The sequence below is a fragment of the Pyxicephalus adspersus genome, chromosome 7 (assembly GCF_032062135.1).
Source record: "Pyxicephalus adspersus chromosome 7, UCB_Pads_2.0, whole genome shotgun sequence".
In the NCBI taxonomy this organism is placed as follows: domain Eukaryota; kingdom Metazoa; phylum Chordata; class Amphibia; order Anura; family Pyxicephalidae; genus Pyxicephalus; species Pyxicephalus adspersus.
The window spans coordinates 24895755-24914886 of NC_092864.1; the positions used below are offsets into that span (position 1 = coordinate 24895755).

At 42.7% G+C, this 19132-nt stretch overlaps 1 protein-coding gene across 1 annotated transcript in view; it reads left to right on the forward strand.

Annotated features, from left to right (window-relative positions):
* The window catches only part of DPP10 (dipeptidyl peptidase like 10), a 61623-nt gene that overhangs the window by 29529 nt on the left and 12962 nt on the right, over window positions 1-19132 (forward strand). The window contains exons 3-10 of the mRNA XM_072417847.1: window positions 6246-6340; window positions 7105-7179; window positions 10805-10857; window positions 10932-11013; window positions 16108-16228; window positions 16849-17003; window positions 17748-17845; window positions 18552-18675. Of these exons, the coding sequence (XP_072273948.1) occupies window positions 6246-6340; window positions 7105-7179; window positions 10805-10857; window positions 10932-11013; window positions 16108-16228; window positions 16849-17003; window positions 17748-17845; window positions 18552-18675 (803 nt within the window). The remainder of the gene's footprint in view (window positions 1-6245; window positions 6341-7104; window positions 7180-10804; window positions 10858-10931; window positions 11014-16107; window positions 16229-16848; window positions 17004-17747; window positions 17846-18551; window positions 18676-19132) is intronic.

The window sequence follows — 19132 nt, forward strand, 5'->3', positions numbered from 1 at the left end:
ATATGATGGAGGAAAAGGAAGTCTCTGCATCTTTATATGATGGAGGAGGGAGTCTCTGTGTCTTTATATGATGGAGGAGGAAGAGGGTTTCTGTGTCTGTATGTGATGGAGGTGGATGAAGTCTCTGCATCTTCATATGATGGAGGAGGAAGTTTCTGTGTCTGTGTACTGCATGTTCTCCATAAGTTGATACGATGGAAGTTTTGCTCAGTTCATCTTCTTGGATTTGCATGGTTTGTTTCCAACCATTTCTTGGGGTCCTTGCAGTGTCCTGAACTCACCAATTGGAGTAATTGTTTCCATTTTGTATGCAATGTACATTGTGACAATGCTTTTCCATTGGGTATAATATGAGAGTGTACATTGCCATGGAGGAGTATATATACATTTATATACAGAGCTCTGGTACAGCCCCTACCCTATCCCTTTTCTTGGTGTATTTATTGTGCAGCAGAAGTGACTGCATAGAGCGGAATCCCTGATCATTGCTCTTTGTGTGCTCGGAATTATAATTTCTTTTTTTCCACTACTAGATAAAAGCTTCCTTTGTGTTCAGGAATGCTGGACCCATTTCACAGACAAATACTGGAGCAGCCACAGGAGGCGCCGCTCTCTCATGGATCTCTCACAAGCAGCCTAGGAATTTCTCAGGAATATTTAATCTAAGCTGCTCTGAGGAAGAGTCGGCTTAAGTAGAGAAGCAAATGTTTCATTTATTAGAATGGTTTATGTATATTGTTGTGGGGGATTCCTCCCAGATATAGGTGCACTCTGGAGCTGGGTGACCTCTATGTCATTCTGTTAGATGTGTAATGCCATGGTAGTGGTATTGGTATCTTTGTAGTGAACACGTTATTAACATGCGTGTGTATGGCGTCCACATACTGACTACCCAGCCGCCATTCCACAATTATAACATGATATCCCCTATACCCTGAATAAGTTCAGCCTCAAATATAGTGAGGAGGTCAGGTCTGGGGTCTTCCCGGCTTAAAGTCATCAGGGTTGGGGTCTTCTAGTGTCTGTGTAAGAGGGGTCACAATTGGGGTCTGAATTATAGAAGTCAGATTATATATTTCCTATAATTTACAGGCAGTATGATAAAGATGACACATTTCATGTTTCTGTGGTCTGTGGATGGATTGTTCTCTTCTGATATTGACTTGTCATCTAATTTATTAAACGTGTAGGGAAACATGGCGGCTTCATGTTCTGGCTGATGGGTTTTTTGGATATGGTGATTGGAATGGACATGTGTCAGTTGGGAAGCAATGTACAGAAGCAGAAGCTTGAAGAATAAAAAGTTTTACTCCATGGATTTATTCTTCAAGCTTCTGCTTTGTAGAGACCCCTTAAATGTCCATTTACACCAAGCTATCTGCCCCATTATACTGCAACTTCTCATAATCTCCTCCCAAACATAGCTGCCCCTTCCACACGGATTCTCCATCTTGCATATTTTTTGTCTGTGGTCCCCACATGTACCAAACTGGGTCACAGCTGTATCCTACCACTGATCCATCCACTTGAAACCAGAAAACCTTAACACTAGTAAAGAATATGCGTTAGAATATCATTGTTACCCTTAATAGAATCTCTTACTGCTGCTCCCTGTCTGGTCCTTCATGCATTACCCTTCCCACCCCTTTTTCCAACAGTTAGGAGAATCTGAAAAATTCACCTTTAAACTTAAATGAGGGAACAAAACAAAATTTGAAGCATCAAAAAAAAAAATTCATAATGTTTAAAAACAACATATTTATTATTACAAAGTAAATCAAACTGACTGTAAAATATACCGACCCCCAGAATGGGATAATAAATCCATCTTTTGGTATATATTTCCCTGTAATGCAACTTACCTAATATACTTGGGAAAATAGTTTGAATTCATTAAAAACAACTTTGAATACAAGTTTGCAACACATTTATTTCTGTTTCTGCCAGGAATAATTTATTCAGGGAAAAATATTTACACCATACTAGCAATATATGGATTAGCCAGAAGCAGCAGAAGGCAATAAATAAATCCACATCGTGATCACTGCAGGCAGGTGCCTAAGGGGAGCAGCTAACACGTACAGGAACCTCCACCTTTCTCCATGGGATTATTGGCCTGTGGCAAGATAAGATGTAGATAATGCTCTGTATATTTAGTTAGAAGAATCAGTAATTTCTCCAGATTCTTCTTTTTTTTGGCTATTTCCATCATCTATCAACTTCTATGATATGTTTGCGTGCTGAAAGACAGGACCGGTCTTCTGTTTTTTGTTACCCTCCGCCATTCTCTCCTATTGCAACAACCCAACTCCATGCCTCCACCTGAATATGTGAGCACTCACACAATCTTCAACCTTATGGTTTACATGTCACAGAAGAGGCCAGTTTTACTCACTGACTCACACATAAATCAGGAAAAAAAAATTATTTTTTAAACACCTGGAGTACTAAACCCTTCACTGTAATAATTTCACTCATAAAGAAAAAAATGTAAAGCAAAAGTAAAAAGTGTTACAAATCCAACATCTATCCCTCCCAAACATACACAAAATATTGCAGTAGTCTGCAGCTTTACCCCTACAATAAAACCTGGGTGTGTAAAGGAAAATGTCTGTCCATCAACATGGATAGCAAATCTGGAATCAGTAATATTTGGGAAATGGACAGGGGGTCAGGGGTAATGCATTAATACCAGACATAGAGGACATGGCTTCAGCACCATGGACAGGGATTTTTTAAAACATATATTCACTCCGACCCCCTATTTTTGGTTTAAGAATTCCCTTTCACTTCTGAAATCTTTCCAAGATAAGCACTTTGTACTCATCAATCTCCCTCACTGACTAATGAAATCCATTTGCTAACCTCACCAAAACAGAAGATGAGATGAGCTGAAACTCTGCAATAAAATTCAAGCAGCCAACATTCTGCAGCCACTTGCTCACCTTTACTGATATTACTGACATAACTAGGACAATGTGTCATCTCATCACTCCCCCTTCCCTTTAGGGTCTCTCGCTTGCCATGTGTATTTATTAGGATACAGCTGGGTTGGTATAAACAGCATTTCTGCAATGACTTTGATTGTATTCAGCAATCGATCTAAATCTAATGAATTATCATCTTTGCATCTTCTAAATTTCTTTCATTAGTATTGTGTCTCCAAGCACTTTTCCTGCAGTTATTTTACTGGCAGGAAGTCAGCTGCGATGACAAATATTATCCTCTCACGATCAGATATGTATTTTTTACATTTTCGTATGAATTTTTTTTTTTTTACTGTTTGATGATGAAAACTGATGTGCTATTTATCTCTGCTTGAACCCATCACACAAACCACCTTACGTAGCTTAGTTCCCATTGCTGACCAAAGAACATAAACCGTCCTGTAGAGAAATGTTCTGCACACTACCCCACTCCCCCCATGGCATTGCCCACCATCCATATGTACCTCCCTACAGCATACCTTTGGGCACTGGTAGAAAACCAAAATTATTTGAGATGAAAATGAACTAATCACCTGAAATGAAATATTCTCCATTTCCAGCGATTACATAACGAGTCGATTTGACTCCATTCTCTACCATAGATATTGTTCCTGTTACAAATAAAGTGCCCAGATGGTATTCTGCTAAATTGATCATTGAAAATGTCATGTTAATTAGATGAAATTGTATTGTGTAACAGAATGAATAACAGTTGCACAATTCATGGGAATTTTATGAATCACACATTTAAAAAGTGATTTTCTGGAATAATACAAACCATCGGATTATTTAACAAGACCTGGATATTCCTGGGGTAATAATGACAGATGCTTGTCACCATTTACTAATCTCATTACCCACCCCCCCTCCGGGTATGAAATATTACCAACAAATATCTGGCAGAGATGATGGAATTACGAGCAGAGGACGATTCATCACATGCACAGGGCACATAGGACATAGGAGCAGCACCCAGCCACTCCTTCACCAGTGACACCCCATCTTTTGTACTGTATGCTAGAACTACCTACTGTTCAGTACTGCCTACCCCACCTACCCTTCTGTACCAGCACCTTTCACAGCTATCTTCTCTCCTGTGACACCCACCTGTCAGTGTTACCAGCCTAATAGTGGTAAATGCCATCCTATGCCACCTTCGTCCTGTAATGGGTACCATTATGGTGAAAGGTACCCTCTCAGAGAGCATTATGGTAATTGGTATCCTATCGGAGAGCATTATGGTATTTGGTACCCACTCAGAGAGCATTATAGTGAATGGTGCCCCCTTGGAGGGTAATATGGTGAATGGTGACATCTCAGGGAGCATTATGGTGAATGGTGCCACCTTGGAGGGTATGATGGTGAATAGTGACATCTCAGGGAGCATTATGGTGAATGGTGCCCCCCTTGGAGGGTATTATAGTTAATGGTGACATCTCAGGGAGCATTATGGTGAATGGTGCCCTCCCAGAGAGCCTTATGGTGATTGATACCCTCTCAGAGGGCATTATGATGAATGGTGCCCTCTTGGAAAGTATTATGGTGAATTGTGATCTCTGAAAGAGCATTATGGTCATTGGTACCCTCTCAGAGAGCAATATGGTGAATAATGCCATCTTAGAGAGCAATATGGTGATTGATACTCTCTCAGAGGGTATTATGATGAATGGTACCCTTTTACAGAGCAATATGATGAATGGTGCCCTCTTGGGGAGCATTATGGTAAATAGTGACCTCTTGGATGCCATTATGATGAATGGTGACCTCTTGGTGGGTATTATGGTGAATGGTGACCTCTCAGAGATTATTATGGTGAATGGTGATCTCTCAGGGAGCATTTTGGTGCATGGGGACCTCTTGGAGGGCATTAGGGGGAATGGTGACCTCTCAGAGAGCATTATGGTGAATGGTCACTCTCAGAGGGCTGGGATGGTATATTTCTGACTGTCCACGCTTCCATTTTGACATTACTTTGCCATATCATGGTGGGTTTGGTGTTTTTGGTGGGATTTTAGGTATAGACGTGGCTGAGGTTTTCTCTGGTCAGGAAATCTTCCCTCTTACTAGATAGTAGATGGTTGTCATAATCATTCCCAGCACGTCCTCTGATCTCTGCTTACTGCACAATATAAGAACACTGAATAAAAATCTCTTCTGACTTTATGTCTCTGCTGGTATTTTTTGATGACTTTTTATTGAGACTGTTGTCAGCCTGGAAGAATGATTAACTGCTTCCCGTGTGAGGGACAAGCCTGGCTGGGAGTGAGCGACGTTTGCTATTCATCATGCCAGGCTGGAGACGGCCACCAATTATGTAGATGGAGAAAAGGCGGGCGCTTGGCGGACGGGTCACTTCATGACACTCAAAATCCTTCACATTGTGGAATTCTGCTCACCTTCATAATCTTCCTTGTATTATCAGCTGCTGGAGCTGACATGTTGTGAACTCTTCCTATCCAATCAATATTAATTCTGCCTGTCTGATATCTAGTAATAAGGAACAGCTTTTATTTCCCTGGAACTGGATCATCTGTTCACCTGGAAACCCAGTACAGCCCATTATGAAGCATTTATTCCTATTCAGTTTGTTATCCTGTTATCTGATTGGTCATAATGGCAGAGTTTTGGTGGGTGTTTGCCACTAGCCACCAATTTTAGGGGTCCATTCCGCAATGACCTCTATTATAAGGGAACGCCCTGTATTTGTATTGTAACATTACTGACATTGATTTGGGTATTTAGAGCTGTAAGTTTATTCATTTTTTATTTGGGGCTCCCTTTAACATGAAAATTGTTTAATGAGTCCCTCCAAGGCTCCAGGATTTACAAAGGTATATGAAATGTCCCAGGGTAAATGTTGGAGCCACCTGGGGTAGAAGGGCTGCTGAATCTCTGAATCTCACTGCTCAGCTTTCTCTAACTATTTATTATGAGCATTTAAAAACACCAACAATTTTTATTATCCCATTATCACTGTTCCATTCATACCCATCTCTGTACAAAAGAACTTGCACTCCATCCTCCATCTTGCTATGATATGGACATATATTTGCTTGGGAATGCCCCCCCATTATGTTCTGTTGGGGTCACTCAGGCATCCCATCATGTAAATGAGCTCAGTGTCCCCGTATGTGAACAGGAAGGTGCTAGTATAGAGAAATCTGTGACATTGTAATGATTGTCACATTCACACAATATTGTAAATATATTTGAATGTGGATTTCATTCTTCATATTTCCTTGTCTTTATCTCTTCCAGAACACGAAGTTGTGTACAAGAATCGGGACGGTTATGTCTTCAAACTAAACATAGAAACAAATGAGATGGTGACACTTCTCGAAAACTCAACATTTGTAAGTTTTAGATTTCTCTGGATCAGGGAGAGCAAATTTATCATTAGGGGTCATTAGATATAGTGTTGGGGGGGGGGTATTGTCTCAGCCATGTGGAGGGGATATTGTGAGAATTAGAACAGCAATGGTTGTTGCTGGGGTATGTAAATGGCACTGAGTTCTTATTGGCTGGTTTTGCTGTGTTCATAATTTTATATGACCACCAGAAGACAAAATATTTGTTTAGGACAGAAACTGAAACTTTCTGCGCTTTATCCATGTACAGATAGTAATAATAAAATCGAGGCATCCAGCGCTATATCTACATTGAATAAATAGGAAGCTGAAAGTAAATATTTTGTGAAGCTGGAAAGTTTTGGGATTGGGTTGTCTGTCCTGGGAACTGAGGATATTCAGACTTTCAGCTTGCAAAGGATCCAATATTATTTTAAGGGAAAGAATAAATGGTTTCCCCATAGTGGGGTGCCCCCACCATGCTGGCTGAGGAGGGGGATGAATGTCCAGTCTCCATTGTGTTTCTGCTCAGTGCCAGAAGGGAGGGAGAATTCCCGGCACAATGGGTCACCTTGATCCCAATGATCATTTCTTTATAGCTCCTTGTAGCCACCAATGTCTTCCATATACTGGGCACCACCCCAAAGCGGTGACATAGGGAACCCAGAAATCATGGTCTCAAATAATTATTCTACCTGTGCTGGAGTCTGTGATGATAAAACTAACATAGGGTTATTTTATATATCTATTTATTACCTTTTGTTTTCCAGGTAACATTTAAAGCATCTCAGTATTCTGTGTCCCCGGATCTGCGATATGTACTGCTGGCCTATGACGTCAAACAGGTAAGCATTTCTAGCAGAACATTTAGACTTCTTGTCCCATCTGTTGTCTGTACATCAGTTCTTAGGTCTGATTTATTAAAGCTTTCCAGAATTTCAAGGATTGAAAATATTTGCCAAATATTATTTATTAATTTTTAGGAAATCCATTCTAGGTTTGCTGGATCACCCAGGTTCTCTTATGATAATCTATCGTTTCTTTATTAAATAAGGCCCTTTGTCTCATGGTCATCTGTTTGGGTTGTCTGTTATACTTGTGTGTGCTGTGTGATGTGACGATGGTGTGTCTGGCTTTGTTGGGATGTGGTTGGTGATATTTCCAAGATTGTTGTACAAGTGACACAATACAATCGCCGATGATGTGTAGCCTGGCCACAATGTCTGTACCAAGATATCTGATTCTTCTTGCCATCATGTTACTCAGGTGAGAGGGAGAAGATAATTGGACAGATACAGGCGATGGTGGAAGATACCTTTGTGTGCAAGGTTTATGTCATAGGGGTGTCACAGACAGGATCCACCAAGAACAGGAAGGGGCCCAGTATTAATTTAGAATTAGAAAACTATCTAATCATATCTTATTGTATCATATGATACAATATGCCAACACATTGCCTGGGCTTTCTGATGCCACCTTCCTCATACCCATAGATAATAATATTTCATGTGTATGCCCAGGACACATAAGTATCTGGAGATTGTTGTTGTCTGGAGGTTGGGTCACCCTAACAATGGATGTGGATCTATAGGAAGTTTGGGTTATGGGTTATAAAGAAGTTAATTTCTTGTTGCTGATGGACGTATGACTTCTCTTCACTGAAATGACAATCATTGGACTTCCTGCAATCATGTCTAGAGAGTCGCCCTGGCCCCCCTTCCCCACCGCTGACTCAATCTAATTGACACCGTTAGCCACTAACTACATATTTCAGACCTCAGGCGAAATACGTTTCCAGAAACTTGAAATCAAAGGGCAGAAATGTTTCTTTTGTTTAATACATGCCATAAAAATCCCATCATGACTCTTGTCGCTCTGACATTTAGTAAAATGAAAAATGTGAACTTGTGTGAATGAAGCGTACAGTTATTTTGTTCCGCCACAAGTTCACTTAATCTTCTGGGCGCAGAGAGGTGACTGTTGAGGTTTAATTAAACGTCTGAATCGGAACATGAGATAAATGTTGGATTCACACAGAGGACGGCAGAGGAACCAATCAGAATCAGCTCTGGGCTTTGGGTTGTCACCAGGATGCATTCTACGGCATTGTGTGTTGGATCAGAACCCGACAAAAAGTTGTGATTTCTATTCGGAGCCCAGTGGCTTCACGTTTTGGATAAGGCTGCTCTTCTGTTTTACTGTCCCCTGTTACTGTGGCCAGGCATTTCTATCTCTGATTGGTTGAGGCACAGAATGTTGTTCTAGAAGGCGAGGTCTATGTCTGTTTGTCCCTAGACAGACTGTAGTCTTTTTTGATCGTGGTTCACCTCTCATTTACCATAAATTGGTGAATTTCTATCTGATTGTAGATGGATTGTGATACCAACTATTGTGAGAGTTCCCTGCACATCACGTAATAATACATTGGGGCCCCTGGAGACTCTTGTAGCATCAGACAGCTTTTGAGTGAAAGGGCCCTCCAGTCCTGGACAGCAACACCAATTCCTCTAGCTACTCCCAAAAGAGGTTCTTATTGTTGTTCCCTCTTCTGGTCACATGATTCTGATCTGATGGATTTAAAGGGGTGGAAAACATTGGGGTGTACTTATATTTTCACATGACAAATCTGTCTTTTGTTATTAATAAGATAAATACTAAGATAAGATAAGTAATTTTTGGTCAGTATGGCTCCTTGCTATTAATGTGGCCCCTGTACAGAGTTCCAGAGTGTAATTTTTGATCATTGTGGCCCCTGTACACTGTGTCAGAGCAAGGGTCTCGATCCATGTGGCCCTTGTACATGGTTTGTACCCTATCTGACCCTGTGAAAGGCTTTCAGTCAGTGTGGCCCCTGTACACGATTATCAGTCAGTGTGGCCCTGTGGAGGGCTTTCAGTTATTGTGGCCCCTGTACATTATTTTAAGACAGTGTGGCCCCTGTACACGGTTTTCAGGCAGTGTGGCCCCTGTACACGGTTTTTAGTGACTTTGGCCCTTGTACACGGTTTTCATTCAGTGTGGCCCCTGCACGCTGTCTTCCTGTAGTGTCAGAACAGAGAGTCCTTATCTTTTCATTGTATTTTGTCATGTTGTGTTCTCCGGATTCAGAGGAAAGTAATTATCGGGGGTATGGATGGTGTTTTATGAGATAATTAATCTAGGAGAGATAATGAGAGGCCGGGGATTAGTGATTGTATAACAAATGTTCCACTTCTGATGAATCAAACACAAAAATTTCTCTTCACATTGAGTACTCGGCTCTTTAGGGCTTCATATTCCTCATTATAAATTCCCATTGTGGGGGATCAGTTTGACTTTTCAGATGAGTTTCTCCAGGAACAGGAAGGAGTTTGGGGTTGTTGGGGTGATGGTCAGTGGAATTTGGGTGTTTAATGACTGTTTTGTTTTCCCTAAGAGAATTCCTGGTTGGGTTCCAGGCTGTGTTAATGACATCACAATGAACATCCGAGAACAGATTTGCTCTATAGACTCTTCCTAAATGTTCCCAGGATGTCATCAAGCCCTCTCCCACCTCATAAAGGATAAGAGGTCCTACATGACTATTTATACAGCCCCTTATAACATCATCTGTAACCAAAGCTGAACCATTAAATGAAAACGGACATATTTTCCAAGAATGGGGTCTTGTTTGAATTGTACCCTATGATGTTAGGGTTCGATGTAGGGTCAGCACATTCTTATATCACATGATATTATCACAACCTTTAATTCTTTTTCTCTGGTAAATTCATCCCATAGAAATACTCACCAACCCTGGAGACTCTCCTACATTATTCATTGTCTGTTGTATATTTAGTGTCATGTCTGTCTCTAGAACTTACACTTAAAATTTCATGAGGATTCACTTGTGTAATGGATACTCTGTGTGAACCTAAATTTGTCCTTAACAAGGAAACTTCATTTAGTCAAATACAAGCCTAGAAATATTGATGAATATGTTTGTATCTTCAATACTTCTACTGTCCATTCAACCTTCATCCCCAGACAATGACACTGAAACTGGGGGTCCCAGAACAATGACACTGTGACATTGGGGGTCCCAGAACAATGACACCCTGACATTGGGGGTCCCAGGACAATGATACTCTGACTCTGGGGGTCCTGGAACAATGACACCCTGACATTGGGGGTCCCAGAACAATGACACTGTGACTTTTGGGGTCCAAGAACAATAACACCCTGACATTGGGGGTCCCAGAACAATGACACTGTGACTTTGGGGGTCCCAGAACAATGACACCTGGACATTAGGGTTCCCAGGACAATGATACTCCAACTCTGGGGGTCCTGGAACAATGACATCCCTCCCCCTGAACTCCTATCTTCTCTCCTCCATACACTCCTTTCTCCTCTTCCCCCATCCCCGCACCTCTTCTCCCCTCTTTCTCTCCTGTCCTCTCCTTTTTGTACTTTATCTGCAGTAATGGTTCCACATTTCTTGTGTTGCAGATTTTCCACTATTCCTTCACAGCCTCGTATGTCATTTATAACATTCACACCAGGTAAGTGCCCCTTTGTCTTCCCATTTGCCCCCCCATTCACAGCTATGTCTTATGTTTGTGTGTTTTCCTTGAAGGGAAGTTTGGGAGTTGAACCCCCCGGAGGTGGAGGATTCGGTGTTGCAGTATGCAGCGTGGGGTGTTCAGGGTCAGCAGCTGGTGAGTTTACTGTTCATTGTTTCATCATTTCTGTCTGAATTCCCCCACATCCCCCCCTGAGCTGCCATGAAATATCCCCTATACAACAACAAAGTCCTGTCTGTGGTCACCTACACAGGTGAGAGATTTGCAGCACAGTCATTGTGTGGTAAACGTGGCAGAAGATGGAAGCGTAATGAGGGGGTTTCTATGGTAACTGATGTGCCGAATTCATTACAGCCAAGACAGAAACAAGTGCAGCATACACAGCAATATTTTCCCTGTAATTAGAGAAGGGAAGTGAAGATTTCCTGCAGTTATATCACACTTATAATGTCAGAATCTGTGTATAACGATGTCATAAATCACCAACCATCGGTCAGATCTGCTCCTGCCAGCTCGGTAATGTCAGGGCTAGCATGGCACGTGGGCACTGGTTCATTGATGGGTATTGAATAGTTAATTCATTTAAAGGAGGATACAAACTAATATTTACCACTGGAGCTCCGCAGCTGATTCTGGCCACATATGTCTTTTACGTGTAAATAGCGTGTTGCCGGGGAGACTGACATGCGTGTGACTGGTATGTTCCACCCCCCACTGCGCAGCTCACATCCACTCTGCCAGACTGATGAGATTTCTCTTCCCATCACATCTTTATCAGAGAATGAAAATCTCCCCCTCTGAACAAACTACACTATGGCTGCATCATGAAAAATGGCAATGGTTATGTATGTGAGAGGACAAAATACCAAAATAAACACCAGACTGGCAATTAACCCACTGGATACACCAACAACAACCACCATACTGCCCCCACTGGATACACCAACAACAACAACCTACCTGCAGGCACTGGATACACCAACAACAACCACCAAGCTGCAGGCACTGGATACACCAACAGCAACAACCTACCTACAGCCACTGGATACACCAACAGCAACCACCATACTGCCCCCACTGGATAAACCAACAGCAACAACTGAAGTGCAGCCACCAGATACACCAACAGCAACAACCGAAGTGCAGCCACCAGATACACCAACAGCAACAACCATCCTGCCCCCATTGGATACACCAACATGACCAACAACAAGCAGCTCACTCCCATTGTATACATCAACAACAGCTGAAGCTTTACCAGCAGCATTCTTTCTATAGTTGATCTGTTAAGGCAAAGTTTAGTGAAGACATAAGGGGTCTTCATAAAGAGGACCTGTCACCTGTACATTGCTAATACATTGGAGATTTGTATGTCCCCACACTGTATTAACAAGAATGTGCATGCTGATTGTGTTACACGTTAGGAGTGGCTGCACATGCTGGAGTGAGATGAATATTTTTTGGACTATCATTCACATTCTAATTTCCTCCACTTTGGAGAATTTGTAAAGCATCAACTATATGAAATTTCAAGTTGCTGTATCATGGGTGTATGTGAGCCCTGACATATTTGGTATTGCAATACAATGGCGTGTTTTATATGTTACACAATAAATTTGAGATTTTATTGTGTGCACTAAATGTAGAGGAAATGCATTTTACTGATATCTAGGTTGTAACAGTTGTACAAACATCATTGTACATAAAAATGTTATTCTACAGGTTCTCAGAAAATATTGAATGTTTAGGGCTGTTGTAGATCTTCTCTGCAATTATAACAATTGGCCTGGCAGCTGCAGGGTTAAATATATGACACCCCCACACACAATCCTATGTACCCTGGGGGGTTCCAGACCTCCTTTGTGTTTTCCAGCAGACACCATGTACGAGTTTCTCTGTGTCCATCCAGCAGATGATTCTGAGGAATGATTTGTATTACAATGTGTCCTGGAAGCTTCCCAGCTACATGCAGTGGAATCTTTCAATAAATGGATTTCCTTTCTTGTTCCTCCGCCCATCACTGGCTCCATGCTGCTCCCCTCTGTGCGATTGTACAGTTTTCTGTTTTATGATTGAGATCTAAGTCCTCTGTATATCCAGGACATGTTGTGTGAAATACCCATTAGAAACATTTTATTCCTGGAAGGAAACGTCTGCCACAGTGGAACGTATAATCTGATTTAACAAACCGCTGTATTATCTGCCTATGGCCATCTGTTAGCGGTGGGTGGGATGGCAGATGGGGAACAGTGTAGGTAGGCAGAATGGTGAGTGGGGGGCATGGAGCATATATGATGACATTGTAGGTGGGAAGGATAGCAAATGGGTGACATGGAACTTATATGGGGACATTGTAGGTGGGAAGGATAGCAGATGGGTGACATGGAGCTTATATGGTGACATTGTAGGTGGACAGGATGGCAGATGAATAACATGTAGCTTATATGTGGACATTGTAGGTGGGAAGGATAGCAGATGGGTCACATGGAGCTTATATGGTGACATTTTAGGTGGGAAGGAAGGCAGATGGGTCACATGGAGCTTATATGATGACATTTTAGGTGGGAAGGATAGCAGATGGGTGACATGGAGCTTATATGGTGACATTGTAGAAGGGAAGGATAGCAGATGGGTGACATGTAGCTTATATGGTGACATTGTAGGTGGACAGGATGGCAGATGACATGTAGCTTATTTGGTGACATTGTAGGAGGGAAGGATAGCAGATGGGTGACATGGAGCTTATATCTTGACATTGTAGGTGGACAGGATGGCAGATGGATGACATTGAGCTTATATAGTAACATTTTAGGTTGGCGGGATGGAAGATGAGGGACATGAAGCATATATGGTTACAGTATATGTGGACAGAATGGTGAATGAGTGACATGGAGCTTATATGGTGACATGATTTTGAATGGAGGCTGGAGCTTTAATGGTGACATCGTAGGTGGGCAGAATGGTGAATGGTTGACATGGAGCTTATATAGTGATATTGTAGGTGGGAAGGATGACAGCTGGGGGATATGAAGCTTATATGGTGACATTTTAGGTTAGCAGGATGGTAAATGGAGGCTTTAGCTTTATTGGTGACATCGTATGTGGGCAGGATGGTGAATGGGGGTTGGATCTTTAATGGTGACATTTTAGGTAGGCAGGATGGTGAATGGAGGACTTGGAGCCTATATGGTGACACTGTACCTGGGCAGAATGGTGAATGTATGGCAAGGAGGTTATATGGTGACAATGTAGGTGCGAAGGATGACAGCTGGGGGGCATGAAGCTCATATGGTGACATTTTAGGTTGGCAGGATAGTGAATGGAGGTTGGAGCTTTAATGGTGACATTGTAGGTGGGCAGGATGGTGAATAGGGGCTTGGATCTTTAATGGTGACAATTTAGGTAGGCAGGATGGTGAATGGGGGTCTTGGAGCTTATATGGTGTCATTATAGGTGGGCAGTATGGTGAATGGGGGACATGAAGCTTACATTGGGATGTCTTTGCCATCTTCCCTCTGATCCTCAGTGAATATTCATTCACAATGTGGTAGTTACAGCTCAGAGACCTCTTCCCCTATAGCAGTAACAGGCCGAGGATGAGGATAACCTCACAGTGGGATTATCCTGCAGGAAGAGACATCACCAGCCTCAGGAATGTCAGTATATACTCAGTATATTTTTATGGCTCTCTTCTTATTCGCTGACAGAATATCTCAGACATTCCTGCAGGTTCCCAGGATATAATTCCTATTCTAGGAGTTGGGAATCTGGATATTGTCTGGATGAATGGATGATCTCCGGCACCTTCTTGAAACGGACAGATGAGGATTCTTGGCTGCACAAAATGTGTCATCTCATCCTGGCAGATAGGAAACGCAGCCATGTCACACCTGGTGGCTTTTCCAATTTATTTTCTTATCATTGAGACTGGGAGGTTAGAAATCATTAGGCAGGGAGATGCACAATGCCTCGTGCCTCGCACCCACCCTGCCAGAGATACTTTCAATTATCTGCCATAACTCTGGAAAGGAATCTAAGTAATGAGAGCTAATTGCAATCAGCCATGAGAGTCATTAACTGCAGCCGCTGAATGCTGCCTGGAAAGGGATTGCTGGAATCAGCATATCTGGTTGTATGAATGGTGACGACTAGAGCAGCTATATTCAGAGGGGTGCAAGCTCTGTGCCAGGTCAAATCTTGTCTTCTGCCATTCTTCATGACACCAGGTTTAAGGTGTATAAATTAAATAATACTGGGGGAAGGAAGGCACAGTAGTCTGTAATATGTGTGAAAATGTCTGTGTTAGCCATAACTACCAATTAGATTTAAGCTGCCATAATTCGGGTGGTAATTTTATGTCTGTGATGTAAAGCACTGAACTATCTGTTTCATACAGAACTCCAGTGCTTCAAGGCTGATGAAAGGATTTCTGTTTACTCAGACATTAAAGAAACCATTTCCATAACTCAGAGAAACGAGAGCCCCTTTTGGTTTTAATGACAGATAATTGCACCTCCGGTCTCTCTCTGATTCTCATCCAACCAACCAGAATGCATTACACCCACTAAATATACAACCATAAATTTTGGCAGATTCTCGGGGAAGAGTCCCCATGTTGTGTTGTTCCATCCTGAGCCACTCAGCCTACCTGTGCAGAGCCATTCAATGAGGAGTCTTCTTATTCCAATACTTCCCATAGTGATCCTCTCTATGCTGACCATTCCCATTCCGATCCTTCCCCTGCCAATTCCATGCTGATTCTTCCCATACTGATCCTTCTAATGCCAATCCTTCCTATACTGATCCTTCCTATGCTGATCTTTCCCATAGTGATCCTCCCTTTGCTGACCCTTCCCATTTTGATCCTTCTCATGTCCATCCTCCCATGCCAATCCTTCTCATTCCGATTCTTCCTGTGCCGATCCCTCCCATGCCCGTTCCCTCCATGCCAATCCTTCTCATGCCCATTCCCCCCATGCCAATCCTTCTCATGCCCATTCTCCCCATGCCAATCCCTACCATGCCCATTCTTCCCATGCCCATGCAATCCCTTCCATGCCCGTTCTCCCTATGCCGATCCCTCCAAATGCCTGTTCTTCCCATGCCGATCCCTCCCATGCTGGTCCTTCTCATGTTGATTCTTCCCATGCTGAACCTTCCATTGTTTATCTATATTTAACATGTAATTGTAATAAAAAATATGTGATTCTTCTTCTACTCACCACACAGATTTACATCTTTGAGAATAACATCTACTACCAGCCGGATGTGAAGAGCAGTTCTCTGCGTCTTACGTCCTCGGGGAAGGAGGGGATAATCTACAATGGTCTCTCGGACTGGCTCTATGAAGGTAAAGGATGCTCCTTTATTCTCATTTCTGTAGATAGTGACCCAAGAGCTGACAATCTAAGGAGACGCCATGGCCTTGTTCTGTGTAGGAGTGATGGATGGACCCAGACGTCTGCTGTGACACCATCATCTTTCTTTTCAATTTTATGCTGTCAGGAGGGTAATGGGCTTCCAGTTAAATGGTCCTCGGCGGCCTCTATTCATCATGTTGGCTTCATACACCGATGGCTGACTTACTCTACAAGGTGAAATGAGGTCACTTCCTATATGGAAAGAACAAGGGATACCAGGACCAGAGGGAAACCAGCTGTCTGGTCGGTGATCTCCATCTGTGTGCAGAGCAGGAGTGGAGTCAGTCAGTGATCACTTTCTGTGTATGGAGAGTAGGAGTGCGATCAGTCAGTGATCACTGTCTATGTGTGCAGAGCAGGACCGTCATCGACTGTCATCAAGTGTTAGTTTGAATCCCATGTTATATGGGGGCTGCATGTAGGCTCTGATGGAAGCTGGCCTAGTTCGTTGATTGGACACATAAAACAAATGCTTTTTCTTCAGTTGGGAGTGGAGCAGCCAGCATTATTGTATGGAGTCATCTATTCTGTGTTTTCTGTTTTGTCTCAGAGGAATTACTGAATTCTCACATCGCCCACTGGTGGTCTCCGGATGGCGAGAGATTGGCGTTCTTGATGATAAATGACAGTCTGGTGCCCAATATGGTGATTCCTCAGTACACCGGCAGCCTTTATCCCCCCGCAAAACAGTTCCCATACCCCAAGGTAAATGTGGGGGGGCCGCACATGAGATAGAAAAACTCCACATAGGGGTGGGAATCTGTTGACCTGAAAGAGTTTTCCAATGGTCACATAAAAAAGACAAAGTGAACAAACCATTCATGGGGAGAAGGTTCTCTTGGCCAGAAAAACAGTTTGAATCCTCCAAGATAATAGGATGGGATTTGGAGAAGGGTAAACCATTCATAGCCGGAGAGGTAGAAGCACCGGGGAGATATAAACCATTTATAGTAGGAGGGTCTTTGGAGAAGGGTAAACCATTTATAGCCGGAGAGGTAGAAGCACCAGGAAGATATAAACCATTTATAGTGGGAGGGGCTTTGGAGAAGGGCAAACCCTACATGGTCAGAGGGGGAGGAGCACCAGAGAGAAATAAACCATTAATAGGGGGGGGGGGGGGGGTTTGGAGAAGGGCAAACCCTTCATGGTCAGAGGAGGAGGAGCACCAGAGAGAAATAAACCCTTGATAGTGGGAGGGGCTTTGGAGAAGGGCAAACCATTCATAGCCGGAAGGGGGAAAGCACAGGGGAGAAATAAACCATATATAGTGGGAGGGGCTTTGGAGAAGGGCAAACCATTCATGGTGGGAGGGGGAGGAGCACCAGAGAGGAATAAACCATTAATAGTGGAGGTGGGCTCTATTGGCCACAAATGATGCTACCAAGCTATACTAAGTGGGGGCCCTAATAGGTGACCCTTTTTGATCTTTCCCTTATTCTGCATTTTTAGGCCGGACAGACAAACCCGACAGTGAAGTTATTTGTGGCAAATTTGTATGGGCTGACCCACACACTGGAATTGATGCCCCCCGAAAACCTACGATCCAGGTACTTACCTCTTTCTGTCCACCCTGGCAAGAATAATTTTCATTGGAGCTGAATACAGGAGGGGGAGGATGTCAGGTCACATTTAGGTACCTTTACTGTCTGCATAGGAATATAAATACAGAGCTGCACTATAGGTGTCTTTTATATCTGGAGTTCAACTTTTATTTCTCTAGCTGTGTGTTTATTAGAATATCCGTTAATGTATTTCACCAAGAGAAGGTTAAGGTAGGTACCAGGACTCTGTGATGTTGGGCTGTTGGTCTAACACTATGCTGAGTCTTCCCAGGTCAGGGTCAGGCATGTTGTGTTTGTCACTTAGGGCACCCATAGTGCTTGTCTTGTCTACCTTCAGCTGCAGTGCAATTGTCTTTTATACTTCCTGGATTGCAAACTGGAAACAATTCAGGCTGATGTGGGGGGTTTATTATGTAATTTGAGCAGCAGACATGTTTGAGCTGAACCCCAGGTGATTATTCTTCCACATAAAGAATGGAATGTCGTCAGGGTGTTACTTTAACCCAATGTTGTAATGTCTCTTCTGTGGGGATTTGATCCAAAAAACATTCACTGAGCAGAGAAAATCCTAACAATGATCTAAAGTCTCAGAAGAGTTATATTGGCCCTGATGTGTGAGGTCCAGGAGCGTGGGCCGGAGATAATTGCACTCAGTGACTCCGATCTGACGGGTTCTCTGATCTTCTTGTAGGGACTATTATATCACAATGGTGAAATGGATCAGTAACACCAGAACTGTGGTGCGATGGCTCAACCGACTGCAGAACATCTCCATTCTGACTGTCTGTGAGACGACCACAGGAGCGTGCACCAAGGTGCGTGTGACCGACCAGCAGGTAGGAGGGTGTGAGCTAAGAATTGAGGGTTTGTATGTGACATATATGGGAGGATTTGGCCAGACAAAAGAGCTATTCACCCAAAAGAATGAAAGCAAAGTAAAGGTTTGCCTTGTTTTTGTGCATTATTTACACTTCCTTTGAGAGGTTTCATTTTTTCATTTCCAGAAATGATCATATTTATATCACTTTTAACCTTTTTTTTATGTGTATTTTGATGGTATTTAAGTTTGTTAAATAAAAAAACATTCCATCTGATCCTTACTAATTCCACAAAGTTTCTGCATGGAATCTGTTTCAACCTAAAAAAAACAACACTAACACCCAGACAATACGGACAATGGTGGGCCATTATTCTCTCAGATATTCTCTCAGGATTCCAGCCCATTCCTCTGCTCATTACATTCTGACGATGACTCCTAATGTCTCCTGTATG